The sequence below is a fragment of the Grus americana genome, chromosome 20, assembly GCF_028858705.1.
Source record: "Grus americana isolate bGruAme1 chromosome 20, bGruAme1.mat, whole genome shotgun sequence".
In the NCBI taxonomy this organism is placed as follows: Eukaryota; Metazoa; Chordata; class Aves; order Gruiformes; family Gruidae; genus Grus; species Grus americana.
This window is the reverse complement of record NC_072871.1, coordinates 1,034,993-1,048,390: the sequence shown is the minus strand read 5'-3', so window position 1 is coordinate 1,048,390 and position 13,398 is coordinate 1,034,993. Positions and strand designations below refer to the sequence as shown.

At 47.4% G+C, this 13,398-nt stretch overlaps 1 protein-coding gene across 22 annotated transcripts in view; it reads left to right on the top strand.

Annotated features, from left to right (window-relative positions):
• Window positions 1-13,398, top strand: part of ZNF618 (zinc finger protein 618) — a 166,154-nt gene that overhangs the window by 138,083 nt on the left and 14,673 nt on the right. For 10 of the 22 annotated variants that reach the window (XM_054848318.1, XM_054848310.1, XM_054848313.1 and 7 more), the window contains 2 exons: window positions 4,846-4,890; window positions 12,803-12,880. The exons of 4 other annotated variants lie outside the window; for them this stretch is intronic. In XM_054848318.1, coding sequence (XP_054704293.1) covers window positions 4,846-4,890; window positions 12,803-12,880 — 123 coding nt within the window. The remainder of the gene's footprint in view (window positions 1-4,845; window positions 4,891-12,802; window positions 12,881-13,398) is intronic. 8 more of the 22 variants (XM_054848324.1, XM_054848315.1, XM_054848323.1 and 5 more) reach the window with 2 other exon arrangements.

The window sequence follows — 13,398 nt, the reverse complement described above, 5'->3', positions numbered from 1 at the left end:
CCTGGGCTGCATCCCCAGCAGCGTGACCAGCAGGTCGAGGGAGGGGATTCTGCCCCTCTGCTCCATTCTGGTGAGACCCCCCTGCAGTACTGCGTCCAGCTCGGGGGTCCCCAGGACAAGAAGGACATGGAGCTGTTGGAGCAAGTCCAGAGGAGGCCACAGAGATGATCCGAGGGCTGGAGCACCTCTGCTATGGAGACAGGCTGAGAGAGTTGGGGTTGTTCAGCCTGGAGAAGAGAAGGCTGCGGGGAGACCTTAGAGCCCCTTCCAGTCCCTAAAGGGGCTCCAGGAAAGCTGGAGAGGGACTGGTGACAAGGGCAGGGAGTGACAGGCCAAGGGGAATGACCTGAAGCTGAAGGGAGATGGAGATGGGATGTGAAGCAGAAATCCTTCCCTGTGAGGGTGGTGAGGCCCTGGCACAGGTTGCCCAGAGAAGCTGTGGCTGCCCCTGGCTCCCTGGCAGTGTTCAAGGCCAGGTTGGATGGGGCTTTGGGCAACCTGGGCTAGTGGAGGGTGTCCCTGCCCATGGCAGGGGTGGGACTGGATGGGCTTTAAGATGTCTTCCAATCTAAACCAATCTGTGATTCTATGAATTTAGTGTTTACAGCATAATCCAGCCTTGATGTCTTGTTTTGGACACTATGGATGACTCCTTAGTAAAATGAAGAAGTTGCAGTTACACCACCTGTCAAGAGGGATGAAGGAAATTGTGAGACTTTAAGAAGAAAAAAACAAAGCAAAAAGGAAAAAAGAAGGTATTTAGTTTAGATACCTTAAAATGCAGCCATCAAAAGGAAAACACTAATTGAAAATGACAGTATTTGTTGCTGTCTAAACTTGCTAGAGGTTATCAATGTGAAAGAGACAACATTTAAAATTATATAGGGAATTGGGAAATATTTTTAACTTTCAAGGTTGATTTAAGCTGTATAAATATGTCTCAATTTCATCTGCTGTGTTAGGTAACTAATACTTTCAGAAGTTCCAGTGGAACAAATTTTAGCATTTACAGTTTTTAAAATGTCAGTGCTTTTCATTCATGTTTACACAGGGAAGCTTTTCTTTCCAGCAGCATTTATTTCAGGCTGGATAGAGGGGCAAGGGAGATATCTTCCTTTTTGAATCAGTTCATGCCAAGCTGAGGTGAGATTGGAACCAAAAAAAAGGTAATTTCCTCTTTTTGATTTAGAAGTAAAAATTTTTGGAAAAGACTGAGAAGTGCCAGTTCTTAAAATTTAAAGGACGTAGGACCGAATTTTAAACACATGCTTAGTGGGTTTTTCAGAAATGACAGACTTGTTCATCTGTCATTTCCAGATTCTACATGCTGTATTTCTTTTTAGTGAATCAGGTCTAAGTGCGAAACATTTTTCAGTAGTGCACTTTATTTTCCTATGTATGCAGTACACTTATGATAGTTATATTTAGCTAGTGAAAATGTACATAAGTGGCATTCTACAATATATTATGGATCCTAATTTCCATCCAGTTGTAGCATGAACCTATTTCAAGTGGAAGGATAATTAGAAATGTCTCATTCGCCACTTGCCACATAAAGCTAGTATTTTTAGCTTGTGCTCAACAGGGTAGTCTCTTAAACAGAAATAGGTAGTATGTCTTTCTTGCTTAGCAACTGAGCAGAGCTAACATTTTGTTTCATGGAAAGCAGCAAAAAGGCAGAGTGCAAATCGGCGTTAAACTTGTGATGTAAATCTCTTCTGAAGCGTTGTTTGGTGGTGATGGGAGCAGACATGACATCTGCTCGAGTCCCCCGTGCAACTTCTGTTGCAGTAATAGGAGTGCAGTTCCTCTCCTGCCCTTCCAGGGCCAGGTCCTGTAGTGCACCCAAATGGGAGGGCAAGCTAAGGCACTCAGCAGTGGCTGCTGCCAAACTTCGTCCAAAAAAGCTGGTTTGCACTGAAAGTGCAGGTGGTCATGGTGCACGTACAGGAGGAGTCAGCTAGGTGCGTTACAAACACTGGGATCTTCCTTCTTCTCTGCTGTTGACCATACATCCTCTTCTGCTCTTCCTTTGTAGTCCAGTGATCATATAGCCCATCCGATTGGATCTCTTCTGGGAAGACATGACTTTGAGGCTAGGGGTTTTGGTGGGTGAGTGCAGCTTTAATGCTCGGGGCATTAGAATTCTTGACTGTTAATTACAGTCTGATGTTAGCACAGCCAGCCCCCTATGCCTCTGCCTCCTGAGACTCACCCAACTGTCTTGCAGGTTATGTCAGCTGGACCAAAGCACAAAATACAAATCCCATTCAAGTGGTTCATCTTTTGGTAAATCTCTTTCTTACCTAGTGGTTGGTTTGCAAATGGTACAAGTCTGCTACTGCTTCCTTTCCATTGAGTTGGGAGGTCCAAGCCTGCTAATGATTAATTTGAGGAGACAGGAGAAGGGGAGGGGGGGAGGAGTTGTTACGTGAGCTCCCACATAGTCGTGACTAAGCTGTGCAGAGCGCAGGTAATGCTGATGATAGGGCAACAGAATTGCACATGCATAAAACTGCATTTTTCAAGGCAGCCTGAAAATGATGTGCCCAGATGAAGGATCACCATCTGAGTGCAGTTCTCACCATTAGAAGAAGAATAACATAGGAAAGGCTTCAGTTAAGAAAGTGTTGCTTTGCTCTGTCACATAAATAAGAGCTGCTGTGTCCATTGGGCATTTGTGTGGAATTGAGGTTTCCAGGAATGAACTGTTTATTTCTGGTGCCACATTCATTTAAGTTGTTCTAGACTTGTCATGTTGAACAAGCGACTTGTAGACAGGAAGAAAGATATCTGGATTAAAATAACCACTCAGCAGCAAGTCTCTCTGGGTGAAATCCAGCCAATTGCTCAAGAGCTCTGGGACACCAGGAGGGACATCGAGACAATACACTGGCGCAAGAGTGTGAGCAGTCAGCAAAATTGGGAACAAACAGCCAATGATACCAGCTGTGGATTGCTGTCTTCAAGCATGGATACTGTGCCATGCTGGGGCTGGACAGGATGTGACAAAAAGGGCCACTGAAAGACCGATGTATGGGCAAAAACCGGTGAACTCATGTTTCAGTTTTGCATGGAGAATCTGTGAGTGACAGATGAGCAAATCCCTAAAGCAAGCCCAGTTATCATTAATCATTCACACTATGACACTTCGTGATTGTTCTCTGAGTAGTTGGCTTCAGTGGATCTGACTGTGCTGAGGCAGGGGCATTACAGTGCATGGATAACAAAATGGCCCATAATATAAAGACCAGAAAAATACCAACAGTTTTTGCTCACTTAAAAGACCATAGTAGGAATGTTGAGCAAGTGGCCTGAACTACTGCAGACTGGCAATGGTTTTCACGTGTACTGGAGGTCAAGCATAAGGAGGAGACCACATTAGCACTTCTGGCTGGAAAGCAACCAGACAGCATGTTGAGAATTCATTGCGGTGTACTAAGTGGCACATGCCACTGCTGTGTGCCTCTTCCAGATCAAGTTCGCTTCTGGAGGAATGGTAAAATGTCAGGGTTTGGCCCTCAAAAGCTTGCTTGCTTCTGGGGTGCTGAAAGAGCCCTTTAAAGCCTGATGACATGGGACAGTCCAGTGAGCATCCCATACATACAACGCTTCCCAAAGCAGAGGCAGAGAGCACAAATAGTGAAAGAATGGTACGTAGAAGAGCCTGCCCTGTTCAGCTGCTCACTAGGACCAGATTAGGAACCTGTTTCAGTAAAGATCTTCCTCCAGATACAGACCTCATCAGCTGCAAATAGCACTCCTAGTGCAATATTGGGTAATAGAAATGTGTTCAGCCATCAGCCTTCCATGCATACCCTTTCCATAGCAGTGTCTATTCATGTCTTTGCCAAGCATCACCCATGCCTTCATTTTCATTTCTTACTGGCTGGCCCTGCCAGCTGAAGCCCTCTTCAACACCTCAGGTCCTCATCACGTTGAAATATTTAGCACAAAAGCTCACTGTGTTTGACCTTTGAGGTTAATGAGTTAAGCTTTCCTTCCAAGCAAACCAGTCCCAGTCTGTCAGCCCCGAGAGCCTTGTTCACCGATGCATCAATTCATAACTTTGAACCTGGGACCATTCGATAAATGCACTGAATTGATGACTGAATATTTGACACTAATGGTTTCTTCCCCTCTGCAGGGGTTTGATGCTAAGGGACCTCACCTGGAAACTGTAGGAAATGGCACAGGGTCTGAGGTGCTGAGAATCACTGCTTCTGCTCCAGTGCACCCCAGGGTGGATGCAGACAGCCCCTGGTTGACCAAGGGCTTGTTGAGCATCCAGGGTTTCTGTTCCTTTCAGTTGCACCTTAAAGAGGGGCAATCTGCAAGGTGTGCTAGACAGAAAATATGTATTCTCAGCCTGAAGTAATGTGCACTGCTTAGGACCTCTTTCCTTTGTCATATCATCCGGTGAGGCTAAAACATCCTGGTTTTCCTTCCCAGCTTCAGTTTGAGGAAGCTGCACAGTCAGTCTGAGAATTTGCATCTGGGGCCCCAAAAAAAGCATTTGTAAAGGTTTTCTTGCCCCCTTAGCTTGTCTTCCACTGGCCTTCCCCACTTGAGTGTTTCCATTACTGTAGCAGTCTCTGGACATTTCAAAATGGGAAGGAAAGATGCAGATTGCTAGCCATGAGAAACTTAGCAGATGCTGAGAGACAAAATTCACAGCTGGACATGTTGGATTTTGCAGTAAACAGAGACTCCCCCCATCCTGCCACGGTTAAAGTCTGGAAGTGAGGACTAAGGACAAGGATCAGTACGCAGATAGGCAGAGCTGTGTAGCATGCAGCAAGATCTCTGCCAGACTCAATATTTAAATCTCTTTCTTTTTTGCAGAAACCGCAAGTCCCCTGATTTCAAATCCTTTCCCGCTTTTACAAAGTAAGTGTGATGGATGTCTGTGGTGCGCAAAGGCGGGGACTTCCACCCTGCAGCCGTGCTGGCCTGCCCTCTTAGCATTTTTCATGAATAAATGTTTTTTTATTATGAGTCCAGGTGTCAAAGAACAAAACGCCTCACTTCTGTGGCTCTGGTTTCAGTTTTAAATGCATCAGAAATCCTTCAGGGTGTTTCTGTGCAGTATGGCTGCTAGACCGTTTAGACTCACTTACAACCTTCTGCAAGTTAAGTTTTGTGAAATATGCCAATAGTACATGTTCTAAGAGACCAAAGTGTGAAGTCTGAAAATGAACCCACGTTTAAGTTACATTTACACACAGGAAAACTTGTCTTCATGGCTCAGCTCGCTAAACACCTTTGCAGAGACGATTCCCTTTGGCCTAAGAGCACAGCTGAGAAGTGGGAGCCCAGGACATGGTGGTGAGCAAGCAGCAGGGGAAGGAGAGCAGGTTTGGGGTGGACAGACGCAGGTGGTCTCTGCTCGACTTTCTGCCCTGTGTCCTCGATGCTTTCAACAGGCGGATCTTCTTCCTTTGCCTTACACTACGTTTGGTTACTGCTTGGCCTGCATCTGGATTTTAGGGGTGATACCGTCCGTGCCAACCTCATAATCCAGGACTGCTGTCCCTTAGTGTAGGACAGCCCTGAGTGCTGCACCCGGAATACAGCCTTGGTAGCGGAGGAAACTTGTTCTTTTTCCACTTAAAAATCTGAGAAAGAAGTGAGAGAGAAGCGAGAGCTTTATTCAGAACATGAGAGTTCACATTGGAAGAGAAATCAAATTAGTGCCAACAAATTTAACAACCGTGATGCATTCAGGACTCCCTTTTCAAAGTGTGCTTCATAGCTTCTCTTTATGTAGCACCTCATTTATTGTCTGAGATGGGTGGAAGTGAAAGAAGTCCTGTTTTCAAGAAACTTCCACTTAGTTTGTGGTGGTGTTTTTCTAGGGGACTGCCCCTGAGTCCTATGTATCATTTCGCCAGTTTTTGTCAAAAGTATGGGAAGATGCAGTTACACTGTTACTAGATCTAAAGCCAATGGAAACACTGGGTGACAACGCTGAGAAGTTTCCCTTACAGTTCCTCTGCATTTGTTTTTCATCAAAATGTGGACAGAAGTGTTGAAATGCGGGTCCTTTCTGTTAAGGAGAGGGCTGCCTGGGGCTCTGCTCCCTGTGCTGCCATCAGTTGTTGAGCTGGCTGCTGGGTTTCACTCGTGCACAGGCAGCTTAGGGCGTTTTCTGTTGAAACTTGCTGTTAAAAAGCTCTCAACTCATGTTCACTCCTGGCCTCAAACCAGGCTCTGCTATTTTCTCTGGCTTAGATGTGGCAGTGAGAGTTAACATGGGAATTAGGGTGATTTATTTAACCTAAGCACAAATGCTGGTTTTTCTCTGTCTTGGCTTATACAGCCTGCTGCCTTACTCTGAAGCCTTGTTCACTGGGTATATATAAAGCACTAATAAAAGTGTCTAATAATAGCCCTGGGGAAAGATGATTTAAATTGTGCAACCAACTGTGAATGTTAGTTCTGTGTGGCTCAAGAGACTGAAGAGGCTTCAGTAGCTGCTGGTGCTTTAGGTTTCTGGAAAGGTGTTTTCAGAGAGGACCTGGGCAACTAGTAAGGGCGACACGATAGCATGTCTTGTTCAGAGCGGAGAGGGACCTGGCTCTCAAAGGAGGTCATTTTTTCTGGGGAAGGATGCTTTTGGGGAAAAGAACTGCTTTGTGCTTAGCAGCCAAAACCCAGTACACCACAGACAAATGTCTCTTCAGGGAGGAAAGCTCTTCTGTGCGTGACAGGAGAATGAAATACCATTGCTTGGGGATGCTGCAATGCTTGAGTTTCAGACAGCTTGCAATAGGCTCTTGAAAATGCCCCAGGATGGGTGTTTGCAGTTCCAATGGCACTGCTTGCTTGCAGCGGATTTGTTTGTGCTCTCCACTATGCAACTCCTTGGCATTGTGGGAAAACTCGGGAATGAGAGTCAGACTCCACTGAGATCAGCTGGCTGTAGAGTAGCCCTTTTTTGCTGGCAGACAGGACATGTTCAGAGTGATTTCCTCTTCCTTCCAAATTTTCAAATATTTTGCCTTAGAAGAGCTGTTCAGAGTCAGGATCCTGGTTCAACACAGTGTGATCCTCAGGTTACTGGAGAGAGAATAGCACTGCCGCTTCAGAGGCAGCCATCTCTGAGCACTGGGCTCTGCTGCTCGCCATGGCAGGCAGTGGAAGGAGCGGATAGCACGGCCACAGCTAGCACGGCTTGAGAGAAAAACCCCTGGGTCTGTGCCATGAGCTCTGCATGGAAGGGGACAGGCAGTGAGGAAGGAGGGACAGGAGGAAGAAGGGGATGGCAGAAGACAGTGGGTGGACAGATAGTGGGGGAGCAGCGTAGGTGCTGTGCAGCCAGTTGCCTGTCATATACTCAATGTTGTACCCTCTCCCCTTCTTCTCCGGTGCTGTGTGGACAGGTCTGGCCCACACAACATTTGCCATTTCATACACAGACTTTCCACTGCCAAATTTAGGCTACAGGCTTGCAGAAACCTTCTAAATGTACAGCAAGAACACAGAGCCAAAGAGGCAGCGGGGCTCACGTGGTAGCCTGAAGTCTCTGAGGGTCCAATTCATGATTTCTTATCCTTTTGTGGAGACTCAGAGCCTCTTTCCACCCCTTCTGCAACAAAGCCTCCTGCGTGCAGCTCAGTCATGTGCGAGAAGAGGCAGAACATGGAGGACAGGAGATGCCCAGAACCTTACTCCTCAAGGAGCCCGGCCCAGCAGCATGTGTCAGGGGTGAGGCAGAGCCATTTCCCTGCTGCTGCACAGGCTCTCCAGCTTCTGTAGGAAAGTGCATCATAGCCATGGCTGAACATGACCCCACGGGAGAGCTCAAGCTGTATCCCAAGACCTGCAGAAAATGCAGCCTCTCTGACTGCTGCCCCAGCTTCACAGCTCTGGTCTTGGCTGTGTGAAGAGGTTGCTTTCTGGAAGTGGGTAGGAGAGTAATAGGCTGGCATTTCATCTTCTGAGCTGTTTGTTTAGTCATGTGTGAGAATGCTGTGCTACAGGTTTAGAGTTGAGCGTTGCAGGATTTTATTTGCTAATGTGATGTTTTTGAAGGACGCACTAGTGGCAGTCCGTAGAAGCGAGGCCACGATCTGCTACATGCAAACTGCAGGACCTTGTGCCTGGCTCACAGCCTGGCCAACAAAGCAAGAGCAACCAGAGCTTGGGATTTCAGCTGGTAAAGGGGAGTGCCGAAGTCAGCCTTGGTGAGCTCTCTGCCTGTCGTCTTCCACCTTTCATGGCTGAGTAAGGTGAGCTTTGGGCTGTTTTCACACCTTCCCTTTCCATCACCCAGCTGCTTTAGGTTGAGCAGTGGTTACTAGGAGTGAGCTGTGGAAACAAGGAGGGGGGTAAATCTTCTCATGCAGCCTGGTGAATTTATGCCCCGCTCCCTCAAGATACAAGTGTGAATGAAGGTTGTGTGAGTGCAGCCACCCTGCATGCCCACCGGGAATTGGTGAGGTCTTGGGATTGTGTCCTGCCCCAGCCCAGGAGGGCTCAGGGCTCTGGGAGCTGTGGTTACAGATGTGAACTGTAATCCCAACCCACAGCCTGAGCAAGCCAAGTGCACAGCAAGACACCAGCTGGCACCAGGATGTATTTAGCATCTGCCCAGGGGAATGCAAATAGAGGAAGCTTGGAGAAAGGAGAGCACCCTCCTCCCCAGCCCATGGCAAGGGAGCAGAGCTAGGAAGTTCACAGCACCTGGCACTGCCCTAAGTGAGAGTCAGGAGCTGTCTGAGCACGTGGGGTAAATGGCTGTTATTTTCTCATTGAAAAGGGGTACTCCCACAACTCCAGCCACCTCGGATACGGAGCAGCAAGAGGAATTGGTTCCTGAGAAGCAATTAAGGGTTTGAGGAGGTGAGGGGAAGATTTCCAGCAGCATGAGACAGGCTGTCTGGGCAGTGCTGCTGCAGGTTGGAAATCTGAGCTGTTTCTGAGCTGGCTGCTCAGCCACTCTTCCTGCTTTGCTTGTACGTAAAGCCTGGCTTGGCCACCCAAAACAATCAGAGCTGTTGGGGAGCACTGGTGATCTCAGGGGGTTGGCGTGGGCAGCACAAATGGGTCCCAGCTTTCCTTGCCCTGCCACCAGCACAGCTGCAAGGGAAAGGAGAGATTCCTTGATTGGAGCTGTCATGGAAGGACCTGTGGGCCCCTTGCTGAGTTGAGCCCACCTGATGGAGAACAGATCCCCTCCAGATGCTGTAAACCTCAGTGAGCAAGGAAGAGGAGCACTGAAATTCCCCCTGAGGAATGAAAAGCAGGGGTCCCACCATGGTGTGGAGGGGTTTGTGCTACCAGGAAGGAGAAGGGGGCCCAAGTGTGGCTCACAGGGGTGTTCAGGGGATTTTGGACAACTCTTCCAGTTAACTCTACCTTTAAGTTGCAAGCAGAAATCAAAGGGAGGGGCGATTTACTCGCGGTGTGTACCAGCCCAGATGAGCAATTCTTTTCTAGCAGTGGCTTTTGCCTGGTTTCAGATACAGATTGCTGCTTTCTTCTCTCCGCTTTCCACATTCCTCTCTGTTTTCTAGCACTGATGCATCCCACACTCCTTCCAGCCAGTCTGTTCCCAGCTCTCTGCGCTGTAGAGCATAAGGGGCTCAGAAGATGAAATCTCTGAAGTGTAAGGGTGGAGTAAGCCCTGGGAAGTAAAGCAAGTTCATTCATTCCCACAGGGATTCCGCACATCCTCCCAAGCATCCCTTCCCTCCTCCTCCAGAAAGACTTTTGAATTGTTGGATGACTTTAAATTTTATCCCTAGTTTTAACTCGTTTTTGTTTCTGGCAAACTGTAGACTTTTATGACTCTTTGTCTCAAAAGTAGTTAGAAACTATTTTGGCATTTTCAGAATGCGAAATTAGTTTTCGAAAGTAGACGGTGGTTTTGTTTCCAGAGGTGGGCATTTCTGTGGTAGAACAGAAAGGGGAGGCTTTTGGAAATGGGATGAAAATCAACAGTATTTTTCTAAGAAGAATCACAAATGAGAGACCTTTCAGAGTCACTGAGTGCACAGTGCCTTGCAGTGGCAGAGGGAGGAGCTTGAGATGAAGAACTGCGCAGACCTTGATGGTCACGGCGTGGTGGATGGAGATGGAGGAACCCAGGAAAGACTGCTGGGGAGTGAAGGGTTAGGCAAGGGGAGAGCTAGAGGAAAGACAAAACAGCTTTATGGGCGTAAAATAGCTCAGAGTATGACAGGAGGAAGGTAAAGCAGCTCAGTGAGACAAAAGAAGCTGAGAAGGAAATGTGAGGATGTGGTGAAACAGGAGAGAAAAATGCATGTGAGAAATGTGCTGCTCGGACAGCGCTGGCTGCGAGTGATTTTCTTCCCAGTGAGGTGCCCTGTGACTGAGCGTAGGGAAGAGTTGTTCCGGTGGCTGCTTGGAAACCTGCTTCTAGGGGATGTGGGGTCAGTGTACTTGTCTGGGAGCAGAGCAGAGTCCTTGGACTGCAGCAGTGAAGGATGGATTGCTCCGCCACCGCTTGGCAGAAAGGAATGCATGTGCATGCTTATGTTTCAATGGCACACAAAGACCTGAAAGGGTCCCAGGGAACCGCGGTGTGACATCTCTGTATTTCAGACTTTCTGAAGCACCTGAGATGTGCAGCATGTTCTGTTCTGACCACTCTGTTGTAGAGGAAAGGGCTCCAGTAAAGCAATGGGGCAAAGAACAGGGGTGGTAGCTTTGTAAGCTCTTCTGACCCTGCCAGGAACCTGTCAGCAGCATTCAGCAGGCTCTTTGAAGTGTGACTTCTTTCATTAGATTAATCAAATGTTAATTTTGATACTTGAAGGGGGAATCAACCCACTTAGTTTGAGACATTTCCATCTGAGCAGTCTGGGCTCCAGAAGCAGCAGAGGCAGATAGGTGTATCTGTAACACAGGTCATCGGACATTGAAATATGTGTCCAAGAGTGATGGTTCGCACCTGTGTGGGGTCTTCTCCTCTCTGATAATTATAAAAGGAGTGTATAAACAGTTAGATTACATTGTACCTTTTGTGGCATTTTACCACAACTGTTTCACTACTGATGATTGTGAGGGTGTCCATGATAGTGGAGGGTGTCCCTGCCCACAGCAGGGGGGTTAGAACTAGATGATCTTTAAGGTCCCTTCCAACCCAACCATTCTGTGATTCTATGATGATTCTATGATTTCAACGGAAACAGCCAGTCCATGTTAATTCCCCCAGTCGTGAACTTAAGTGTGCCACTCAGCCACCACAGTCTTCCCTTTTTTTCACAAGCACAGTTACTTAAGTACAGTATTTCCGAACTTCCTCACCACAGCAAAACACAGGAGTAGTAAGTTAATTACTGCATTGAGCACAGCTCCTCCAGATGGAGCTGGCTCCATCATTTCAGAGGGCTGTAGGTTCTGTGGGAAAGGCACAGCAGGGTGCTTAACCGTACGGCATAGAATTATAGCTTATACAAACCGCTCGTGGTCTCTTACGTTTTTCCTCACAGCTTCCTGTAGCCATCTGATGAATTCTGGGTTTTGCTACTTGAGATAGGCATCTTACAGATTATAGCCAAGTCAGGCTTGTGCTTTCCTGTGTTTTGGTTCTTCCATCCTGGATGCTGGTGCTTTTGCTTATGTGCAATAGATTTCTTAAGCTTCATTGATGCAGAATATGTTTTTCCCTTCAAATGTAGATGCAGATTTCTGGTATATTGTAGCAATAGACCTTGCTCTGTGTGCACGTGCCAGGCATTTATATGCAAAGTTGTTTATATACCAGATGCTTGCATTTGTCCATTCTGCTGTTACGAAACAAAATGCCACAGCATAAATGGTGGCCGTGTGCTAGTATATCAGGAGGTATAGAAGCAAACTGCAATGTTAACATATTTCAGCCACTATAGTTTGATATTACATCTGCCAGCTAATGCACTCAACTAATACTGTTTAAACGAGCAACTGCAAACATTTGCTATTAGGTTAATTCAGTGGAAAAAATGCACTTTCAACACACTCGTTAGAACAGAACTAAACATGTCTTTCAGCTCACAAGGGAGCTCTGCACCCAGGTCTTTCCTGACTCCAGCTCATCCATATTGCTCTGGCAACATGGCTCTCCTGCTCTGCTCTCAGCCTTGCACAGCTCTGATTTCTGTGCTTCTTCCCCTCCACCTTTGCTTACCCTGGCGATTTGCTGCCGCCAAGCCCAGTGGCACTCACCATTCCCCAGTCTCGCCGCACTTGTTGACAGCCACAGAAGTTCCAAGCTGAGTTCCCCCATGGCACTTCTCCATGCCCCAACTTCTGAGCAACAGGATTTTTCACAACCCAATGCTCCTTGTCTTACTCAGGAAAGGCAGCAGAGACTGGAATTTGACAGAACTGGATGTAAAATTAATTCACCATGCTTTGCTTTCAGGCTTAAAAAGAACAAGGATATGCTTAAAACAGCCTGCAGCAGGCATGAGCTAGTAAACCCCGGTCAGTGTGTAGCCTCTCAAATCTCCATGCAGCTTCACTGAGATCCCCCTCAAACTCTCACCAGCAAGTGCTTCTCTTTAGTGCACGAGCCATCCCGGGCCTTCTCGTGGCAGTAAAGTGAAGCACATGGAAAAATGCCCGACCCCAGCCCAGGAAGCAGTGACGTGCCCAAGCACCTTCCTGAATGACAGCCTGAGCCCTGTGGCTTCGGTTCTAAGGAGCCACTGTGACGTGCAGACATGGGCTGAGGTGACAAGGACCGGGCCCTAAGGCACTGCCCCATACTGTACAAGCTGAAGTATGCACGTGTGCTGCTTCCCTGCATACTCTGTATAATTCTTCTGAACTGATTTCTCCCAAACAGAGCCTTACACCTGTGGAGCTTGTGGAATCCAGTTCCAGTTTTATAACAATCTCCTGGAGCACATGCAGTCCCATGCAGGTAAGCTGGGCACTTCGACTCGCTTAAAGCGGAGAATTAAATTCTGCGCTGATGCCTGATGTTGACCCCGTTGTGTGTCAATAGAGCTTTCTGTGCTCACGGTTTCCAAAGCCCCAGTAATTACACCTGCAGCAAAAAAGATACTCAAAGGCTGGAGCACGTAGCAGTGGCTGCAACAATGCAAGGCTCAGGGTGTATCGTAAATATTACTCCTTTCCCTAGGAAGAGAGGAAATCTGCTGTGCTAGCACAGACCACATCGGACTACTCCTTCCCTTTATCCAGAGGTGTCTAGGGAATGCTCATTGCATAAGCATTAATGGGTCACTCCTACAGCAAATGAAATCCCTCCTGCAAAAAGGGTAGTTCTCAGTGAAGCAAACCAAAGCAGAAATACTCGCAGGGCAGCAGAGCCTTTGCCAACACAAGTCTTTTTCTGTGCTTGTGTCTCCTGGAGTTCTGCAAAGGACTGAAATGTGTTCTCAGAAGAAGAATTTGCTGTTTCAGCAGTTGTGTTCA